Raw genomic sequence first — 16,932 nt, forward strand, 5'->3', positions numbered from 1 at the left:
GTGCATCCACCAAAACATGAGACTAATTTTTACTTCCCTTGGCAAGTCTGCAAAGTTATCATTCGCACTGAAACATTGGTGTAGAGTGTGATACCTAGGTACTGTATACTCGCCATTGAACATTTAAAGGGACTTATGAATTGTAGATACAAATCTCTGCCCCCTCCTGCCAGAACCAGATCCTCAGACTTACTGAGATTTATCTCTAACCCTGTTATTTTCCGGAAAGCCTCATATTCTGCAATCTGTTCGTTTAGAGATTGACATGGCTTCTGTGACTGCAGCAAGTTTGAATGTGTGGAGGCACAGATGAATCCTATTAATCAGGTGTTAGCCCTGATGTTTTGTAAAATGCTGTGCCTAGAGCACAATAAGTAGAGATGAGAGGGGGCAGCCCAGACGCACCCCATACCCTTCCCCCATGGATGCCAACCCGAGTGTAATCCATTCATTCTAATCCTGGCCTAGGGGTAGTTTATTGCTTTTTCCATGTCAAGAGACGGAGGACTGTTCCTCTGCTGCATTTTCTTGCTATATCAATCAAGTGGAAGGCCTTTTAGGTATTGTGACCACCATTGCACCCCTGAATGACTCCTGCTTGATCTACATGTCAAGGCCATAATCCCATCCAGCCAATTGATGAAGGTTTTTGTGAGCTTTCGTTTTGGGATATTTCATAGCAATATTGAACAGAGTTGGAAGAGAGCGTGGCATAGTTTCCCAGTTTAGTGTTTACAGAGATTGCTGCCTCTGTCTTGGAGTATGTTACTCCTTGGGTGTTGCTAAACCAGTTGAAAACTTTAATCAGCTGGGGACCAGTTTATAGGGGGAGGGACACCGTTTTTGTAAAAGACATATGTGTGTTGCTTCTTGTCTGTTTCTAGCCTTCCCATTGTCCTCAGCACTTCCACTTTGTTTATTGGCTAATCATGATGTTCTGCTACTCGCTAAGTGAGTCGAGGTAGGGACATGGAGTCTAGTATATATCTCTGGTCTGCCGACTCGGGTATCTTGTCCATACAGCTCATAATTTATTGCCTTGAATGCCTATAGTTTTCCCTTCTTTGGACCATCTGATGCCTTCATCAGTTGGTCAGTATGAATCTGCCAGCTGTGTTCCCAGCATCGAGGACGTGTGCTTTAAGTCTGGCTATCATACATTAGGCATTACCATTCTCGGTGTTCAATCTCAGTTTTTCTTGGAGGGATTGGATTATTTTTTTGCTCAAGCTCCTGAAGTTCTTGAATCAGCTGTTTAAACAGTGCTATCCACATCAGTTTGAGAAAGGCTGCATCCAAAATTAGTGAACCTTGATAACCACTTTCAAAGTATCCTATACTACTTTCCCTACGTCATTATGTGATATTTATACTTTGTGATTCATTTTCTAATCAACTCTAAGACCACTGGCTCCTTTAACAGAGAGTCATTCATGTGCCAGCATCCCACCGGGTCTTGGTCTCTCCATAGCCCCAGTGCTGCTTATAGTGGGTGGTGGCGTGATAGTATCTGCAGGCCCTGGTCTTTCTTCTGCACTATATTTAACAGGCGTTTGTCTAGCATTAAATAGTTGATTCTCATCGAGATTTAGTGTACTGGTGAGAAATATGAGTAATCTTTCTCGTAGGGGTAACGGTGTCGCCAGGCATCCACTAATCCTAAGTTATCAAGTCACGATTTCCCTTTTGCTGGGATCTTGGGTGTCCCCTCTATACAGGGCAGGGACTTGTGCTCAGGGGCATGCATTACAACGTTGAAATTGCCCCGGGGAAACTTCTACAATCCATTGCATAGCCTTTTCAGGAACTTCTCTTGGCGTTGCTTAGGGGCATGTATCGCGGCCAGCGATTGAGGATGACTTTCCCACATACCATTATCCTCAACCCATCACACTACTTTCTGTTCTGGTGGCGAATTCTACAAACAAATTTTGTGGGCTCATCAGAATCCCGACTCTAGCTTTTTTGGTGAGTGCAGATGCATTGTACTGATTAGAGGAGAGTAGAAGTTGCATTCTAAACTAAACTGCATAGACAAGGTGCAGTTTCAGCAGGCAGGAAATATCCACCTTCAGGGAAGCTGGTTCCTGCAGTACGCTTAAATGTTTAGTTGGGTTGTTTAATCAGCAGACATCGTAGGGGGTAGCCCTTAGTTTTTGTGCCTCAGGTGTTATGAGCTGTCATTCGCCGACTATTGTCTGGTTGGCTTGCCATTGTTTCCTAAAATGGTGGTGCTTGCACGGTTAAAGGGTCCTACCCCTCACTCTCCCCCTTTTCTGCCATTTAAAACCTTAAACATCTCTAACTAAACCTTAACTGCGGAACCAACGCAGCTTAGTGCTTCCCTCCAAATGTCTAAGTCATATGAACCATTGTCCAATCTTCCAGGTCTCTCCTACTATTTTTTTTAACCTTTTTATTGGGTTTTGCATTTTAAACAAAAGTATTTTATGACTTTTTACAGCTTATGGCAACAATGCAAAGTAAAAGAGAGGTGTTCGTACATATAAGCACATTCACATCAGATGGAGTTGATGTGCTGGACACACTTTGGCATGCAGGTCTGCCTTGCTTTTGGATGCCTAGTGCTGATGGCCTGCCATAGCTGGTGCCGTCAGAGGGACTGAGTGGGTAAGGTGGCAGGTGGGTTTCGGTGCAGTGGTAGCTGCAAATTGTGTGGTTCTAGGTAGGGGATGGAGTGGGTGAGTGCCTCAGCTAGTTTATAGCGTGTAGGGAGGGAATAAGGGGCTAGTGAGTGGCTTGTGTTGGAAAATCTGGTCCCAGGAAAGGGGTTTTACATGAGTGGAGAAATGCTAGTCCATTCATGAGGGCAGGTTGTCATTGCCTGCCACCTGGCGGAAGTGCTTGAGCAGGGTATCCCACTGTGGGAATATGGGTTGCCGGTGTATCGTACGGACTACCTCCTGTCGGAGGGTGTCCTCCGCCATGCCCCATTTGCGCGTTGCTCCTCTCCGCTCCTCTACCGGGGGCCGTTGGAGACCCCAGTGAAGTGTAATTGTGCGCTTAGTGAGTAGCAGAGCCAGGGCTGCGAAGCGGTCTTTATTTTATGTTGCTTCTTGTGGTTGATTAAGGGTAGGGAGCATGCCTTCCAAGTGTATATGTCTGGGAGCTCTGTGACCTCACGTAGTGTGATATGGATGGCATGCCAAAAGTTTTGAAGGGCGGGGTATGACCACAGCATGTGTGAATGTTGCGTCTGAGATTTGTCAGTGGGGGCTTTCAAACTGTGTCTCGGAGAAGTAGCTGTGCAGCTGAGCAGGGTTAAGGTAGGCCAAATACAAAATGAAGAACTGTATGTTCTTGAACCGTGAGTTGCGGAAACCTTATTTGGGAACTCAAGTGCCCGTTCCCACTCCCTATCATGGGCACCCTCCCGAACTCGTCCTCCCATTTTTGGCGAAGTGCTGTGAGAGGGATGATTGTGAGTCCGTGTATTGCTTTGTACAACCAGGTGATAAGGTGACGGCCTGGCCCCATAGTCAGTGTGGTCCGAAGAACCGAATGTGTCACAGGTTACTGTCCATGAGAGATTTCAGAGGGCATGGCAGGTGTGGCTGTGGAGGAGGAACTGCCCTGGTGGGAGACCACTCTCCTCGAGCAGTTTATCAAAGGGAAGGAGATGACCATGGAGAGGTCGCCCACCTTGAACAGGAAATGGTCAGTACAGACCAGTAGCTCCCCGGTGGTGGGGAAGGCTAACCAGGTGCGAATTTGGGGTATAGAGTGGAGTCTCCCTGAAGGGGTGGTGTATCCTGGCCATACAAGTGTTCGCTACAGTCAGTTCGAGGGGCCAGGGGGTTGTGGATTGTGCCCCTGGGAGGAGTAGGCGTTGGATCGCAGACATCGGTAAGGACCCAAGGTCTGAGTTGGCCTCGTCCAGGTGGCACCCAGCCGTCCAGCTGAACAACCATTGAAGCTGTCCCGCCAGAAAGTATGCTTCAAAGGATGGAGCTCCCAAGCCTCCCTGGTCCAATGGCAGCTGTAGTTTAGTCAGGGAGACTCGCCGACGACCAGATCCTCATATGAGAGAGCGGAGGAGTGTTCCCAACTCCGTAAAGAAGGAGTGGGGTGATATAATCGGAATATTTACAAAACAATATAGAAGACAGGACAGATTAACCATTTTTGCCAAGGCGAATTCGCCAATAGGAGCCTGGTGGAGGGACCGCCAACAGTGTACTTGGAAGTTAATGCTGCCAAGGCCCTGCGGAGGTTCAATTCACCAAATTCAAGGCACACGCCAATACAATCAAAACTGAAATTCGTAATTATTAATTTAGACACAAAATGATGCTGGTATTCTTGTTCTTCTGCATGTTCTTTTATTTCTTTTTAGCCATACGCCAATGCATTTCATCACAGTGGGAATATTATCCTTACGACTTCCTCAGGGCTGCTAAACTTCAGATGATTCAAAGGGGATCTTCCTCAGATCGAGTACGATTTTGGCAGCATTTAACACCGTTAGATTATAGGAACTCTGTGATGAGCCTGACAATGTGTTGTTTCATCAAAATTGCTGGAAAAGCTGTAAATGGGACACTTATGTCGATTTAGACATGATGGTCACTTTGTTTAGGAAGACGTGTACTCTTACTAGCACAGTCGTTTGGGCCACTCTTTAAACCATGTCTAGCTTGAATGCTTTTCCTTCCTATCTTTATGGGATGGCATTGAATAGGTCGATACATATTGGTGAATATCGCCTGTGCCCACTTTGCATGGCGGCCTTCGAATGCAGATATTATTTCACCAGGAACCATTCTCCAGGTCCTCGCATGTCGCCTGTAGAGTAATGTGATGTTCTTCCAGTTGGAGTACATGCATTTGAAAGCGTTCATAGTCATCAGCCCGTTTGTTGAGGCTTCCTTCAAGTTTGTTCACTCGGTCTTTCAATTCGTTAATATCCTTCCACATTTCTTTCAGGTTGTGGTATACATCCATCTTAACCTCCTTTTATTCCTCCTTAATTTCCTGGAAGGCTTGAATCAGTAAGTTCGTAACAACTATCTTGTTGGCTTCCTAAGTCTTTTGATCCACTCCCAGGTCCATCTTTTTGCCTCTCTTCGATCGCTGCAAGTCTAAGAGTGGGCACCCTGTTGTATGACGTCTTTGATACTTGAATGTAGTTTTGCCTTTGCTGACAGTCATGACAGTGTAGAGAAGTCCAGAGTTCGACTAGGGCAGTCTCACAGTACCTGAAGGGCTGGTTTGACAGATCAGTGTGTGCTATTTAATGCTCTGGTGGGTCGATTTTTACTCTTCATTACCCTGATTTCATCACAAACATTGCCTGTAGCAAGCACAAATGTGTGCACTCTCCCATACTCTGCAAAACATCTTTACAGTTTGTTTACAAGTGCAAAGATGCCCGACTTGCAGAATGCAGGCCAGTTTTTTAGCTGTCTGATTTGCTAACATAGAACACTTTTATTTTGCTGCCTCTGCCTGTTTTCTGTGCTGTTCTACCCTGGAGAGGTCAGAGTTTTCTAGGGAAGCCAGGCAACGCTGACCAGTTATCAATCTTTCTGGAATTTGCCTCTTTGGGCATAGTCTACCATTTGGAAAGGGTTAGTGGGACCCACTCTATGGGCTCCTTTCCTCTCTTCTTTCAGTAACTCAAATTTCTTTCTTATTTCTGTGAGAGGTTGTTATGTATTTTTGGTTTGCCCCCTAGACTGTTTTGTGTAAAGGTCGGCACCTGATGTCTCAAATGCTCTCCTCTGCCTAACGATGAGTCTCAGTCTCTTCTTGTGAGTCATAATCAATGTGCTTTTGGGTAGCAGTGAGTGACGTTTGTGAACAAACCTTTACATTCAAGCCCTTCCTTCTGTTGATGAAATAGGTCAGTGGTTCTCAAACCCTCCAGGGGTCCGTGACACATTCCCAGGGGGTCTTCAGGCAGCAGTTTGATAAGCACTGCAAAGTTCCTTGTATAATCAGCAGTTTTCGGGCAACAATAAAAGTGTCAGGATAACTCTGGTGATTAATGTACCTGCTGGAGAGAGATGGGAGTTTTGTCCAGTGGCAGCTTTGACTCATCTAAGGTAGCGCCTATTGTTAATATGCCTGCTGCAAAGAATGTGTGCCATGCAAGAACAGTATTTTATGTTCATAGCTCAGTGGGTTACTGCTTTTTTCACAGAGGTTCTTTTGTTACTGTGCAGTTCATAAATTACAATCGCAATCTAGCACAGTGCGCTGTGAACTGCAATCAAAGAACTGCATGATAACTGCATGGTACAAGTTAGTAAGTTATGTTTTTTCCCAGTTTCATTATCCTGATGCTGTTAAAAACATTTGTTTGGGTCGAAATATATTCTTATTGATAAAGTCAACCCTAACCACTGTGTTATGTTCTGAATCCTGAGTTTGTTTTTCTCCAGACCAAACACTCTGGAATAAATGCCTACTAGTATGGATGACATGTGACTCCTACACCTTGAAGTCCCCTTTGCCTTATGTAGCATTTTCTATACGCTGATTTACACACCTATGATACATTATGTCTGTATGTGTTGCAAAGCAGATTAAGGACTCGGACAATTCCCCAAAAGAAACTTTTAAGATAGTTCAAGGCTTTATAAAACCTCAGGCCTTGAAGAGCACTATTCCCCCATCTTTGGCTCTCTGTGAAGAACTAGCTATTTTCTTCCAGAATAAAATTTCAACCATTTATTCTTCCTTTCCTGTATCAGGTACTTCTGATATTGCAACTTATCCCATGTCAGATAAATGGTCAGCCTTTTGCCCTTTTGAGATGGAGGCGTCATTGAGGAAACTAATGAAAATAAAATCAGGCTCTCCACTGGACCCCTGTCCAGCCAGATTTTTTAAGCTATTAGCACCTTGGCTTAATGGCATCTTGAATCCAATTTGGAACACCTCTTTGGAGACTGGGATTTTCACAGCCGGCTGGAAAAAGGCCTATGTCCGGCCTATCCTCAAGAAAGAGGATGCTGATCCAGCAGAGCTAAAAAAAAAATCAGGCCTATCTCTCTTCTTCCGGCACCTGCCAAAATTTTAGAAAAAGAGGTCCAGAGACAACTCTCGGACTTCCTAGAATCGAATAACCATCTTCATGATTCTCAGTCTGGGTTTAGGACAGGTTACAGTACGGAGACAGCTCTTCTGGAGGTGGCCGAATCGATCCGGGAAACCTTAGACCAGGGAAGCTGTGCAATGTTGGTGCTGCTGGACTTGTCCGCAGCCTTTGACACGGTTTCCCACAGGATCCTCCTGAATAGACTTCACCATTTAGGAGTAACAGGAACTGTTTTGACATGGTTTCGTTCATTTCTTGAGGGTCGTTCGCAACAAGTATTTCTGCATCGCTATGTTTCCTGTTCTTGCCCATGTTATATGGGGTTCCTGAGGGCTCTGCTTTGAGCCCCACGCTTTTTAATGTTTATTTGACTCCCCTTGCGGCAATTGTAAAAAAATGTGGGGGAAGGTTGTCTCGTATGCAGATGATACACAACTGGTGTTCTCTTTTAAAGAACACAACGAGACAGCCTTCGTCAATTTTAGACAGTGTCTCTTAAATATCTCATCATGGATGACGGACAGCTGCCTAAAATTGAACACTGATAAGACGGAGGTTTTATTTTTTAACCAACCGACTCCTCCATGTACTGCGCTGTGGTGGCCAACCAAGTTAAACCCGCCTCTGCTACCAGTGTCCTCTGCCAGGAATTTGGGTTTCAAGTTTGAAGCCCAACTCATGGGCAAGACAGAAATTGCTCATGTCTCCTCTCAGTGCTTTTGGAAACTTAAGGCTCTGCGCAGATTTCTTCACTTCCTGCCGATGGAGTGCAGGAAGTCAATAGTGTATGCTTTAATTACCTCTCAACTCGACTATGCCAATAGCCTTTATATTGGTCTTCCTGAGTATCTGATGAGACTACAGCTTATACAAAATGCGGCAGCTAGGCTGATCAGGAATGTGCCACTGCAACATCATATTACCCCCATTTACGCAGCCACATCGGCTCCCAGTTAGGAGAAGAGTACAGTTCAAAACCCTAGTACTTGCACACAGAGCAATCAGAGGGACCGGTCCTCAATATCTGAAGCGGAGACTTCAGATATACAACCAGGCTAGGGCACTCAGATCTAATAGTTGTAACTTTCTGGTTATTCCTCGTTTCATGAAGGCAATGACCGGTGGCCCAATCACCTGAGAAAAATAGATGCGGAAATCCTGTTCAGGAGAGCCCTGAAGACTTGGCTTTTCGGCCTGCCCTAGATATGGTGGTCTTCTCTGCTTTCCTCTTCTCTTAGGTAGGATGCTAGCGCTGGGACACTTCCGTTGGAGGTAGCCGTGCGCTCTACAAGCTTCAATAATAATAATAATGTGTGTGATGTAAAATGCTCTGACACCCTAAACTGGTATTAGAGGTGCTATAAAACAAATGATGTACATGTGACAGGGAGCAATGGAGAGATGAGAGGCACTGTTGGAGGGTGATAGTGAGGGATTCATTGAAGCCCTAACAAAGATTATCGTATCCCGGTGCACAGTAGGGTCACCATTTACTACGCTTTAAAAGCTAATACAATTCAATATATAATGAAAAATGTGTTGTCGAATGCAACCATTTATTCCCAAATTTTCTTTGGGGGTGGAGCCCCCCAGAGCCCACTTAGTAGTGGTCAGGCTCTTTCACTGCACTTGGTATGCACCATACGGGGGCTGGCCTGACACCATTTGCCAGGGCTGCTTTGGGTTCCCAGTCCGGCCTTGGCAGGAGCAGGAACCTCGTACCGCGAAATAAAATCAAACATTAGTCACCGAGATGCAGCACCAACCTTCTCATTAAATGTTTTCGATGTTTGCAATTTTTTTTAATATATCCAAATAATAAAATCTTTAGTAATTGGAGTATTTGTTTGGTGTGCACTGGTTTGTGTATGTTTTGCGAATTACTGTTTTAATGTTTGAAATTTAAAATCGTATAAATTGCTTGGTGATCCCCAGCTTCCAGTAGTGACTCAACGGGGGTCCTCAGGAGTCAAAAGGTTGGGAACCGAGCCGACAACATTGTTAGTTGTGAGGGCCTCTTGCTGTCATTTCCCTTGTTTCCTTTCACGATACCTTCACAGTTGTATTTGTTTTGCTCTCAGTCCCACAGAGCTTTGCAATCTGCCCCCCAGGCCTGGGACTCTGCTGCCCCACCCAGGCCAGGCTTCGGATAGACTTCTCTGGTGTGCTGAGGTGAGGGAGGGCACTGTATCTACAGGTGTCTGTACCTAGCCATATTAGGCATGTGGCCCCCATGCTCCAAAACCACTCCAGGTGGCCTGATTATGTATGCTGAGGGCTTCCTGCTGTCCTTGAAGAGTCACTCCATGTCCGGTCCTGGCTGCTCCCCCCCTCCAGGATCCCGCCTTCAGGCCGATGCCCGGCCTGCGTCTCATTACGCAGCTCTCAACTGCTCATGCTCATTTGCTTTAGGCCCTCTCCGTGAAGTCATGGTCACAGGCCGTTAGGAATCTCCAGCACGTAGTCCGGGACCACAGCAGTGCCAGAGGCGGTTGCTTATCAGCTGCCACTTACACTGAGGGGGTACCCTTTCGAAGTGCTGCGTGGTCTCTGCCTTATGCCTCTGTTCCCGCAGGCCTCTGTCAGTAAGAGCATGGCTCGAGCTGGCTAGATAGATACACGGTGGCTTTCGAAACCCCCCCCCTCTCCCTTCCTTCCCCCCAAAAAAGAGATTTTCAGCCTGCCTATGATCGCCAATTCCATGCCTGGCAATGCCCCCTTTATAAATGATTTGTAATATTAAGTTTAGGTGGTAACTCTACAACCCCTTAAGCACTTTCTTCCGGGGCAGGATGGAGGCAATGTTGTGAGGTGGAGCTGTTATAATTAAAGCCCAGTTTATAGGTTATGGAAAATAAGTCGGTTGTAATGATTCTATTGTTGCCAGAACCTTTGCATCAACTTTAAATGTACCTGGTTAGACATGGCCTCTGGTGACCGAGAGAGTGAGAATCTGTTTCCTTTTGTTAGAAAAACAGTATAATGCTAGTACTAAAATGAAAGTGGGAAGCTGATTAATCCACGGTCTTAGTAGAATCAGGTAACCAAATTAAAGGTTATTGACAGAAAAATGGGAGCTCGCTGAAGTGATAGAGGTAATCTAGAGCTATAGACTCATACTTCTGAAATGGCTAAAAAGCTGCACGTCCGAGGCATTTTTATCGTATACATTTGTCATTACAGTTGGACAAAAATGTGTTACAATCTCTCTGAGGTTTTAGCTGTATTATGATTCTGATAAAACGTTACATATATTTTAAACACTGGATATTATGAATGAAAATATGTAAATTAGAAGAGTCACTTATGTTCAAGTTGTCTAACACCTGTTTTCCTGAACTTCAGGTTACATGAACTGTGCATTGCGCACATTACGTTTGTTTAGTTTTAAGGAGTCCAACAAGTTCTTGATTTGTCTTTACTTTTTCAGTTGAAAATATTTCGTACTGTCACTTCTGCCTACACACCCTTTTGTGAAAACTGGATGCTATTACAGGTGGCTTATTTTGGCTCAACGCAGATGAGTTGAAATGTTTGAGACTTACAAGAATGAATGTTTGTGAATAATCACAGTTAAAACTGATTTTTTTGGTCAACACATTCTCAAAGGATTTTCCTGACCAATCCAGGAACATATGTCTAAAATGCTCACTGGTGTAATTTGTTGGAAACAACAGGTTTGTGTTGTCCATATGATTGAGTAGCCAATGTCTCAGATATCACAGACATGTATGCCCTTTTAATGCCTTGCAACTCAAAAATAAATTGCATATGCAGAAAATCTAAACATTTCCTAGCTAAAGTCACTTTGCATGTCAACAATCCTTTATGAATTAAAGAAGCATTAATGTTTCATATCTGAATCTGAATTTGGATTTTTGTATTCTGCTATGTGAAACAACAGCACTTGCTTTTTTAAATTGCTTTGTGCTTATTCGTGTGTGGGAATTGCAAATGTTTATCTTCTTTCATTTAATTGCTAGGAACCACTTTTCTAGAAGTTCCATTGCTACTGGTGGCCAGAAAGGGAAGTCGTATTATACCATGACATTTACTGTGAACTTTTCCCACAAAGATGACGTCTGCTACTTTGCTTACCACTATCCATATACATACTCTACACTAAGGGTGAGAAAACGTTAATTTATGTTGTATGGTAAAATACTGAAAAATGGAGATACAAGTAAAATTACTTAATTGAATTTGTCTCTGAGTAGTTTAGTGCAAATGTTGAATATATTGTATTTAGTCCACTGCAATTTTTTAAGGAGCAAATTAAATTGAAACAGGACTTTGGGTAGTGCTAAGTTTGATTTCCTACATTAACATTTAATGGTTTCAAAATATATGTATATTTTTTTTGCAATAATTGGAAAAAGTAGATGATGAAGTATAAAGTTGATGTTGAGATTTTGTAGCAAGTTGAGTGCTTTGTTTCAAAAGGAGCACATGATTTTGAACTTACAATATTGGTTTTAGATTGTGTTTATAGTTCTTTTATCTTGTGTTTTTCATCTGAAAGCCAAAAGATGACCTAGCCTATTGAATGATTGTTTGGCTTGCCTGCAGTTTTTTAGCAGAATTAAAATGTGCATAATTCTTTTGAGCAAGGTAATTTTCCTTTCCCGGATGTTTATTGGTATTGAGCACAAAACTGAATTTATAAGTGTAGCCAGCGATAATGCCGCATACACTAGAGTTGTGTTCTGTAACTTGATGCTTGTTTAGAAGTTTAGACTGAGCTTAACTATGTGACTGGTTTGCCATTAAGGTAATATTGAGTTTTCTTTTCAGAGGTGTATTGTTTGTATATGTGTACAATAAAAAAGTGAAATGGCTGAATTAATCTTAGCCACTTGTAGTTACTCTGGGTCACATTCCAGTCCATGGCTTTTTTGCCCACAGTAAGCCTTCTCATAAGAACCATCCGTATGCAATTCTCTATTGGATCTGCTCCAATAGGTGTAGTTTAGCCCAAACTGCTAGGCCTGTGACAAGGAAACCAGCAACCCAGACTTGTTTTCTCATATTTGGGCCACGCCAGACAAAAAACACCCTCATTCAAATTAGGCCTGCCTTCAGTCACAATGAAGGAGCTCTGTATGCTACAATGACTTCAGCGTGCACCAATTCCTCAAGAGATTTCAACATTCATCATTAGGAAGAAGAATCAGAAGGTAATTACAGGTTCTTACTACCAAGTGCAAAACCAAGCAACCTTTCTGCCATTGAGGCCTACCCATTAGGAACCCTCTGCCTCCCAAATGGAGGTTGCCGTCATTGGGCCGTACAAGTGCAGCAAGTAACCTGAGAGAGGCGAAAGAGCCTTGTCACAAGACTGTTGTGTCCTTGGCAGCAAACAAATTGTTTCAGCCAATCACTACTGTGAAGGTCCAAGGAAAGGGCATGAAGCACCAAGAAACAGAGAGCTTTTTGGGCTGAAAACCCCCTCCTGCTCTGCAGAATCCATTGTATCTTTGAGTTGCTCCTAGCCTCAATGCAAATGTTACAAACTGTCATTCATTGAATGTTTGAGCCAAATGCTTCTTCTAGGTGAGGTGCTTCAGGTCTCTTATAGTTAGAGGTTGTACTGGTCGTCTTCTGAGGGTGCAGGTAAGTCTGAGTTTGCTCTAACCACCAGCCTGCACCACAGTTGAGCTCAGTTCCTCCTGTTGGTGGTCTCTATCGGTAACAGGATAATTTATGTCCATCTCTAGGACTCCTCCTCCAGCTCCCATACTGTATAGACCGCAGTTGAGAGTAAGGGTATCACCCAGTCAGTGAAGAGAGTGCCTCACTGCATAAAGAAGCACAAGAGACAGCCTCCTGCAGTGTTTAACCCACCATTAGTCTCCCTCAAAACACATAAGGCACAAGAATAAAGCAGAAGCACCTAGATACATCAGCTCCTGCTGCATTAGCACCTGGCTATCCCGCACTCAGAGTAGTGGGCTTGAGAGCATACCAGTCAGACTCCTATGACTCATGAGACCAGGAGCAATATGCCCAGGAGTTGCCAAACTCCTCCTAACTCCAGTGACAACAATGCATATTTTGCCTCATTCTGTTCTCTGTCCTTGGCTCAGACTCCTCCTTAGATGCGGTGAATACAAAATGAAGGCTTGGGAGTCCACCCCAGACCCTCAGTGCCAAAGTCTTTGTCTCCTAGGTTCTGCCAGCTGAAAACATAGCAGTGATAGCAGCTTCTCTAATGTTCAAAAGTGTCTGGTGTCTTACAGCAAAACAACATTCCATCCCATTAGTCCTTGCGGCAGGCAAATGCCAAAGCCATCATGGTTAGTCAAGGGCTCCTGAAGGGTATGAGTTTATCTTGTACACCTCCATTATCCCAGACTATGCACAAAATAAGTTTATTTTCATGCTCAATCAGTGCATTCCAGGCTGTACTCAAGAGGAGTGTACGTTTCTGTCTAACTTGAGCAAAAAAGCTTTGAAACATAAACTGCTGATGTCCCAGGGCTTCATCACCACTGAAGCAAGTCCATGTGCCAGCAAATGTGGCTCAGGTCTATTTATTTTTTGCCAGATGGACTGAAAGTAATTATTGAAATCTGTTAAATGGGAAGAGCCTTTTTAATCTTTGGATGGATGAGGTGCTTCATCAGTACAAATCAGGTTCCATCATGGCCACATTGTTAATTGCTTCATAAGTGATGGTGCTGAGACTTTCTCTTTCAGCCAACAATGGCATTCCAGGCCTTTAAGACTACAGAGTTTTTCAATTCTGAAACCTAAGATGGAGCCCTTTCTTTCTCTGGAAACTGGCATTTGAAGAGCAGGCAAGGTAGAGAAAAGACTAATCCTGCTCCCCTGGCCTCCTCGGAGATTGGAAAGTTCTAGTGCCAGCACCTCTTCTCTTCATCATCTCTTGAGGCTTACTGTATTCCAGGGGCAGGTGAGGGAAGTACTTTCATCCTCTACAACTACTGTACCCACATCGCCTCCAGTGCATGGGTCCTCTTGGTGTTGGTGAACGACTGAGCTCTACAACTTCCAGTGCCAACTCCATCGAGGTCACCTTTGTGGTGTTCAGCATCCCAATATCTTTTGGAAGAGGCTCATTGTAGGGTCAATTGAACTGAAAGGAGGTGGCACATATAGTTTCCGATATTTTCTTTGCAAGGCAAAACAGAGAAGGTCTCATCCTAGATGTCTGCGATTGAACCCATTTCTTAATTGTAGAAACTCAAAATGCTGACTTTGAGTTAGGTGCTGCATGCTATCCAGAATAACCACTGGCTGTGCTTAGTGAACCTTCAAGTAACTCCATGTGCACCTGTCCTGAAAGAAGACAGGAAGTACCTCTATCTAATTGGGGCAAATCAACACTGCAGTTGAGAAATCTACTTTACCTGAGAATGACTTTGCAATTTGGTCTCAACATTTTCTATCTGTTTTTTCCCCCAGGATCTTGGTCCTAATGGTAGCCCTTCTGCAATATTAGAAGGTCCACTGCTGTCACTACCTAGACGGCCTTCTCTGACCAGCAGTGTCTCTGAAGAAGCAGGGTCTGAGCTAGCCTGGTCCCTCAGCATCTCATACATTCGTTGGTCCTCAGTGAGCTATCCCAAGTACTGCTTGGCAACTACCTGAATTATTCAATTAATAGGGACCATTCTTGGCTCCAACCTTGCGAAAGCCTTCCCTTCTCCTGTGAGGGTACTGGCCATCCATAAGATAAGGAACTTCTTCTCGACCAACAAGACATTGCTTGCCTTGTGATTCCAGAGGCTTATGGGAGTTTGTGTCTACCATAGCGGTTGTACCTTATGACATATTCCATCTGTACTCACTGCAGTCCCAACTGATGACATATAGTGTCTGGATGCAAGTCAAACGCATCCTGATCCTCGGATCCATGGCTTCAACCATGTGATTGTAGGCATTTAATTCCTACTTCTTGATCCACAGCTTGTGGTCACACACCTTCTCAGAGAAAGGGTATGGATGTACTGCAGAGAGTTCTCTATCAGAGTTTCATGAGATTTGTCAACTTTGTATTCATATATAAAGGTGTTGGAGCTGAATTCTTTCATCCAGGGCTGAGCTTAACCTAAGGTGGAGTAGATTTACAGAGAGAACACCAAAGTTCCATGCTGCTATACCTGAGGAAATATTGCATAATCTTGACAAAGTTTCATATTCCACTTCTCTTTCGAATTGGAGGAAATTATGCCAGCTATATCAGCCATTGCCAGAAGCATAATCACCTATTGTTGCACCTTCCCTGAAGCCCATCCTTCATCCTGTTTCTGAGTACACTACTCCAAGCAAAGGTGACATCATTGACTTTTCTCAGTTATGTACTAACTTGTCGGAGACATATGTTGAGTAGCAATGTGGGCTACTGCTCATCCACTTTTACCACGCTTGATTCTTAAGGCTTCTTCTTGGAACAGTGCTTAAATTGGCTGGAAATGTCTTCACATGTTGTTTGCCTATGATTAAGCTGGTTGATTTTTCCTTCTCCTCTTTCCTCCTCACTTGCTGTGGAATCTGTCCACAAAATTGAGTATGGCAAATTGCCTGATCGTATGACAGCTCTGTTGTTTTTAGTCTTTCTGTTCTTTCCCGGTACCAGCACCCCCCTCACTGACCCCTCAGCCATTTGTCTAAAACCACATGCGGATTTACTCCTTTTTTCATGAAGGGAACTGTTAAAAGCGAGTGCTCATGTAGAAATGGATGTGTATATACCATTTGCATGTGTTGTACAGGCATGCAAAACAAACAAGGATTGGTAATGCATTGGTTCATCTGTGTAATAAATAAAGAGCTGTTTTCATCAATCATCGTCCAGGAGCAGGGAAGAACTCCCTGGCAGGTAACACAGCAGTGGAGAGGATATGTCGCACTGGCCAAAACTGCTGACTCAAGAGCTGGGGATCCCGGTTTGAGTCTTGGCAGCACTGCGCAACATTCTGTGATTCTATGCAAATCACTTAATCTCTCCGGGTGCTAAATTGTTATATAAATATGCTGCAATAGTAAAAGGCAAAATTTTATGGAAATATAGTTCCACCTAAGCGAATCTTAACAGTATTTTCGGCGGTGGGAAACTGATAAGAGAAGCAGACCAGGAGCAAGCATTGGTAAATGCAGGAAAATATGCTGCAGCCAATTGAAATGGAGGCAAGGTAAGTGGCACAAACAGGAACCAGTGAGAAGCCCGGAAAGAGAGAAGGCCCTTTTAAGTTCATATTAAAAACAATACATTTCTCAAGCACAGTTCAAGCTCTGTGCAGGTGGAACCTAATAACTATAGGAGCTGTTTCCAGCCCTGTAGAAAGAGAAAGAGCCTGTGTGTGGACCAATAGCAGCAGAGACACTATAAAGGTAACTTTTATTTTTTTATATGATAAAAATAAACATAGAGTTGCCCCAGAAATTATACCATTATATATTGTTTTGAAAGCAGGGAAACCAGTAGGATGTTGTGCAGTTATTTGGATCAACTCACATAGTAAGGCTGTGGGCAGTATTCAGACTACTCCTTCGTAAAACCTTTTTATCGCATGGAAAGTTAATTTGTTGAGCTGTAATATTCTAGGAGCACAAGAGCCCACTTGAATGACAGTATAATTTGTATCTAAAAATATTGGAAGGAGAGATAAGTTCCTGGTTGCTGCGGGACTCTCAAGTCCATGGGTCCCTGCTTTACTGGTGGAAAGGAGGCATGCACACCACGAATAGCGCATTATGTTGCCCTGCTGCATGGGCTGTGCTTGGGCGAAGTTCGAGCCCGACGACATCCGTCAGAGGCTGGTCTGAGCCAACCCTCTAGCACCTTCTTTCTTGTATTCCCCTACAACAAGTAAGTGTGACCATGCCGGCGACTTTCTGGT

General features: G+C 43.9%; 1 protein-coding gene across 2 annotated transcripts in view; it reads left to right on the forward strand.

Annotated features, from left to right (window-relative positions):
- The window catches only part of AGTPBP1 (ATP/GTP binding carboxypeptidase 1), a 1,256,713-nt gene that overhangs the window by 936,915 nt on the left and 302,866 nt on the right, over positions 1 to 16,932 (forward strand). For both annotated transcript variants that reach the window (XM_085633101.1, XM_085633102.1), the window contains one exon: positions 11,050 to 11,194. In XM_085633101.1, the coding sequence (XP_085489227.1) occupies positions 11,050 to 11,194 (145 nt within the window). The remainder of the gene's footprint in view (positions 1 to 11,049; positions 11,195 to 16,932) is intronic.

This window comes from Triturus cristatus, chromosome 2_1, assembly GCF_964204655.1.
Source record: "Triturus cristatus chromosome 2_1, aTriCri1.1, whole genome shotgun sequence".
Classification (NCBI taxonomy): Eukaryota; Metazoa; Chordata; class Amphibia; order Caudata; family Salamandridae; genus Triturus; species Triturus cristatus.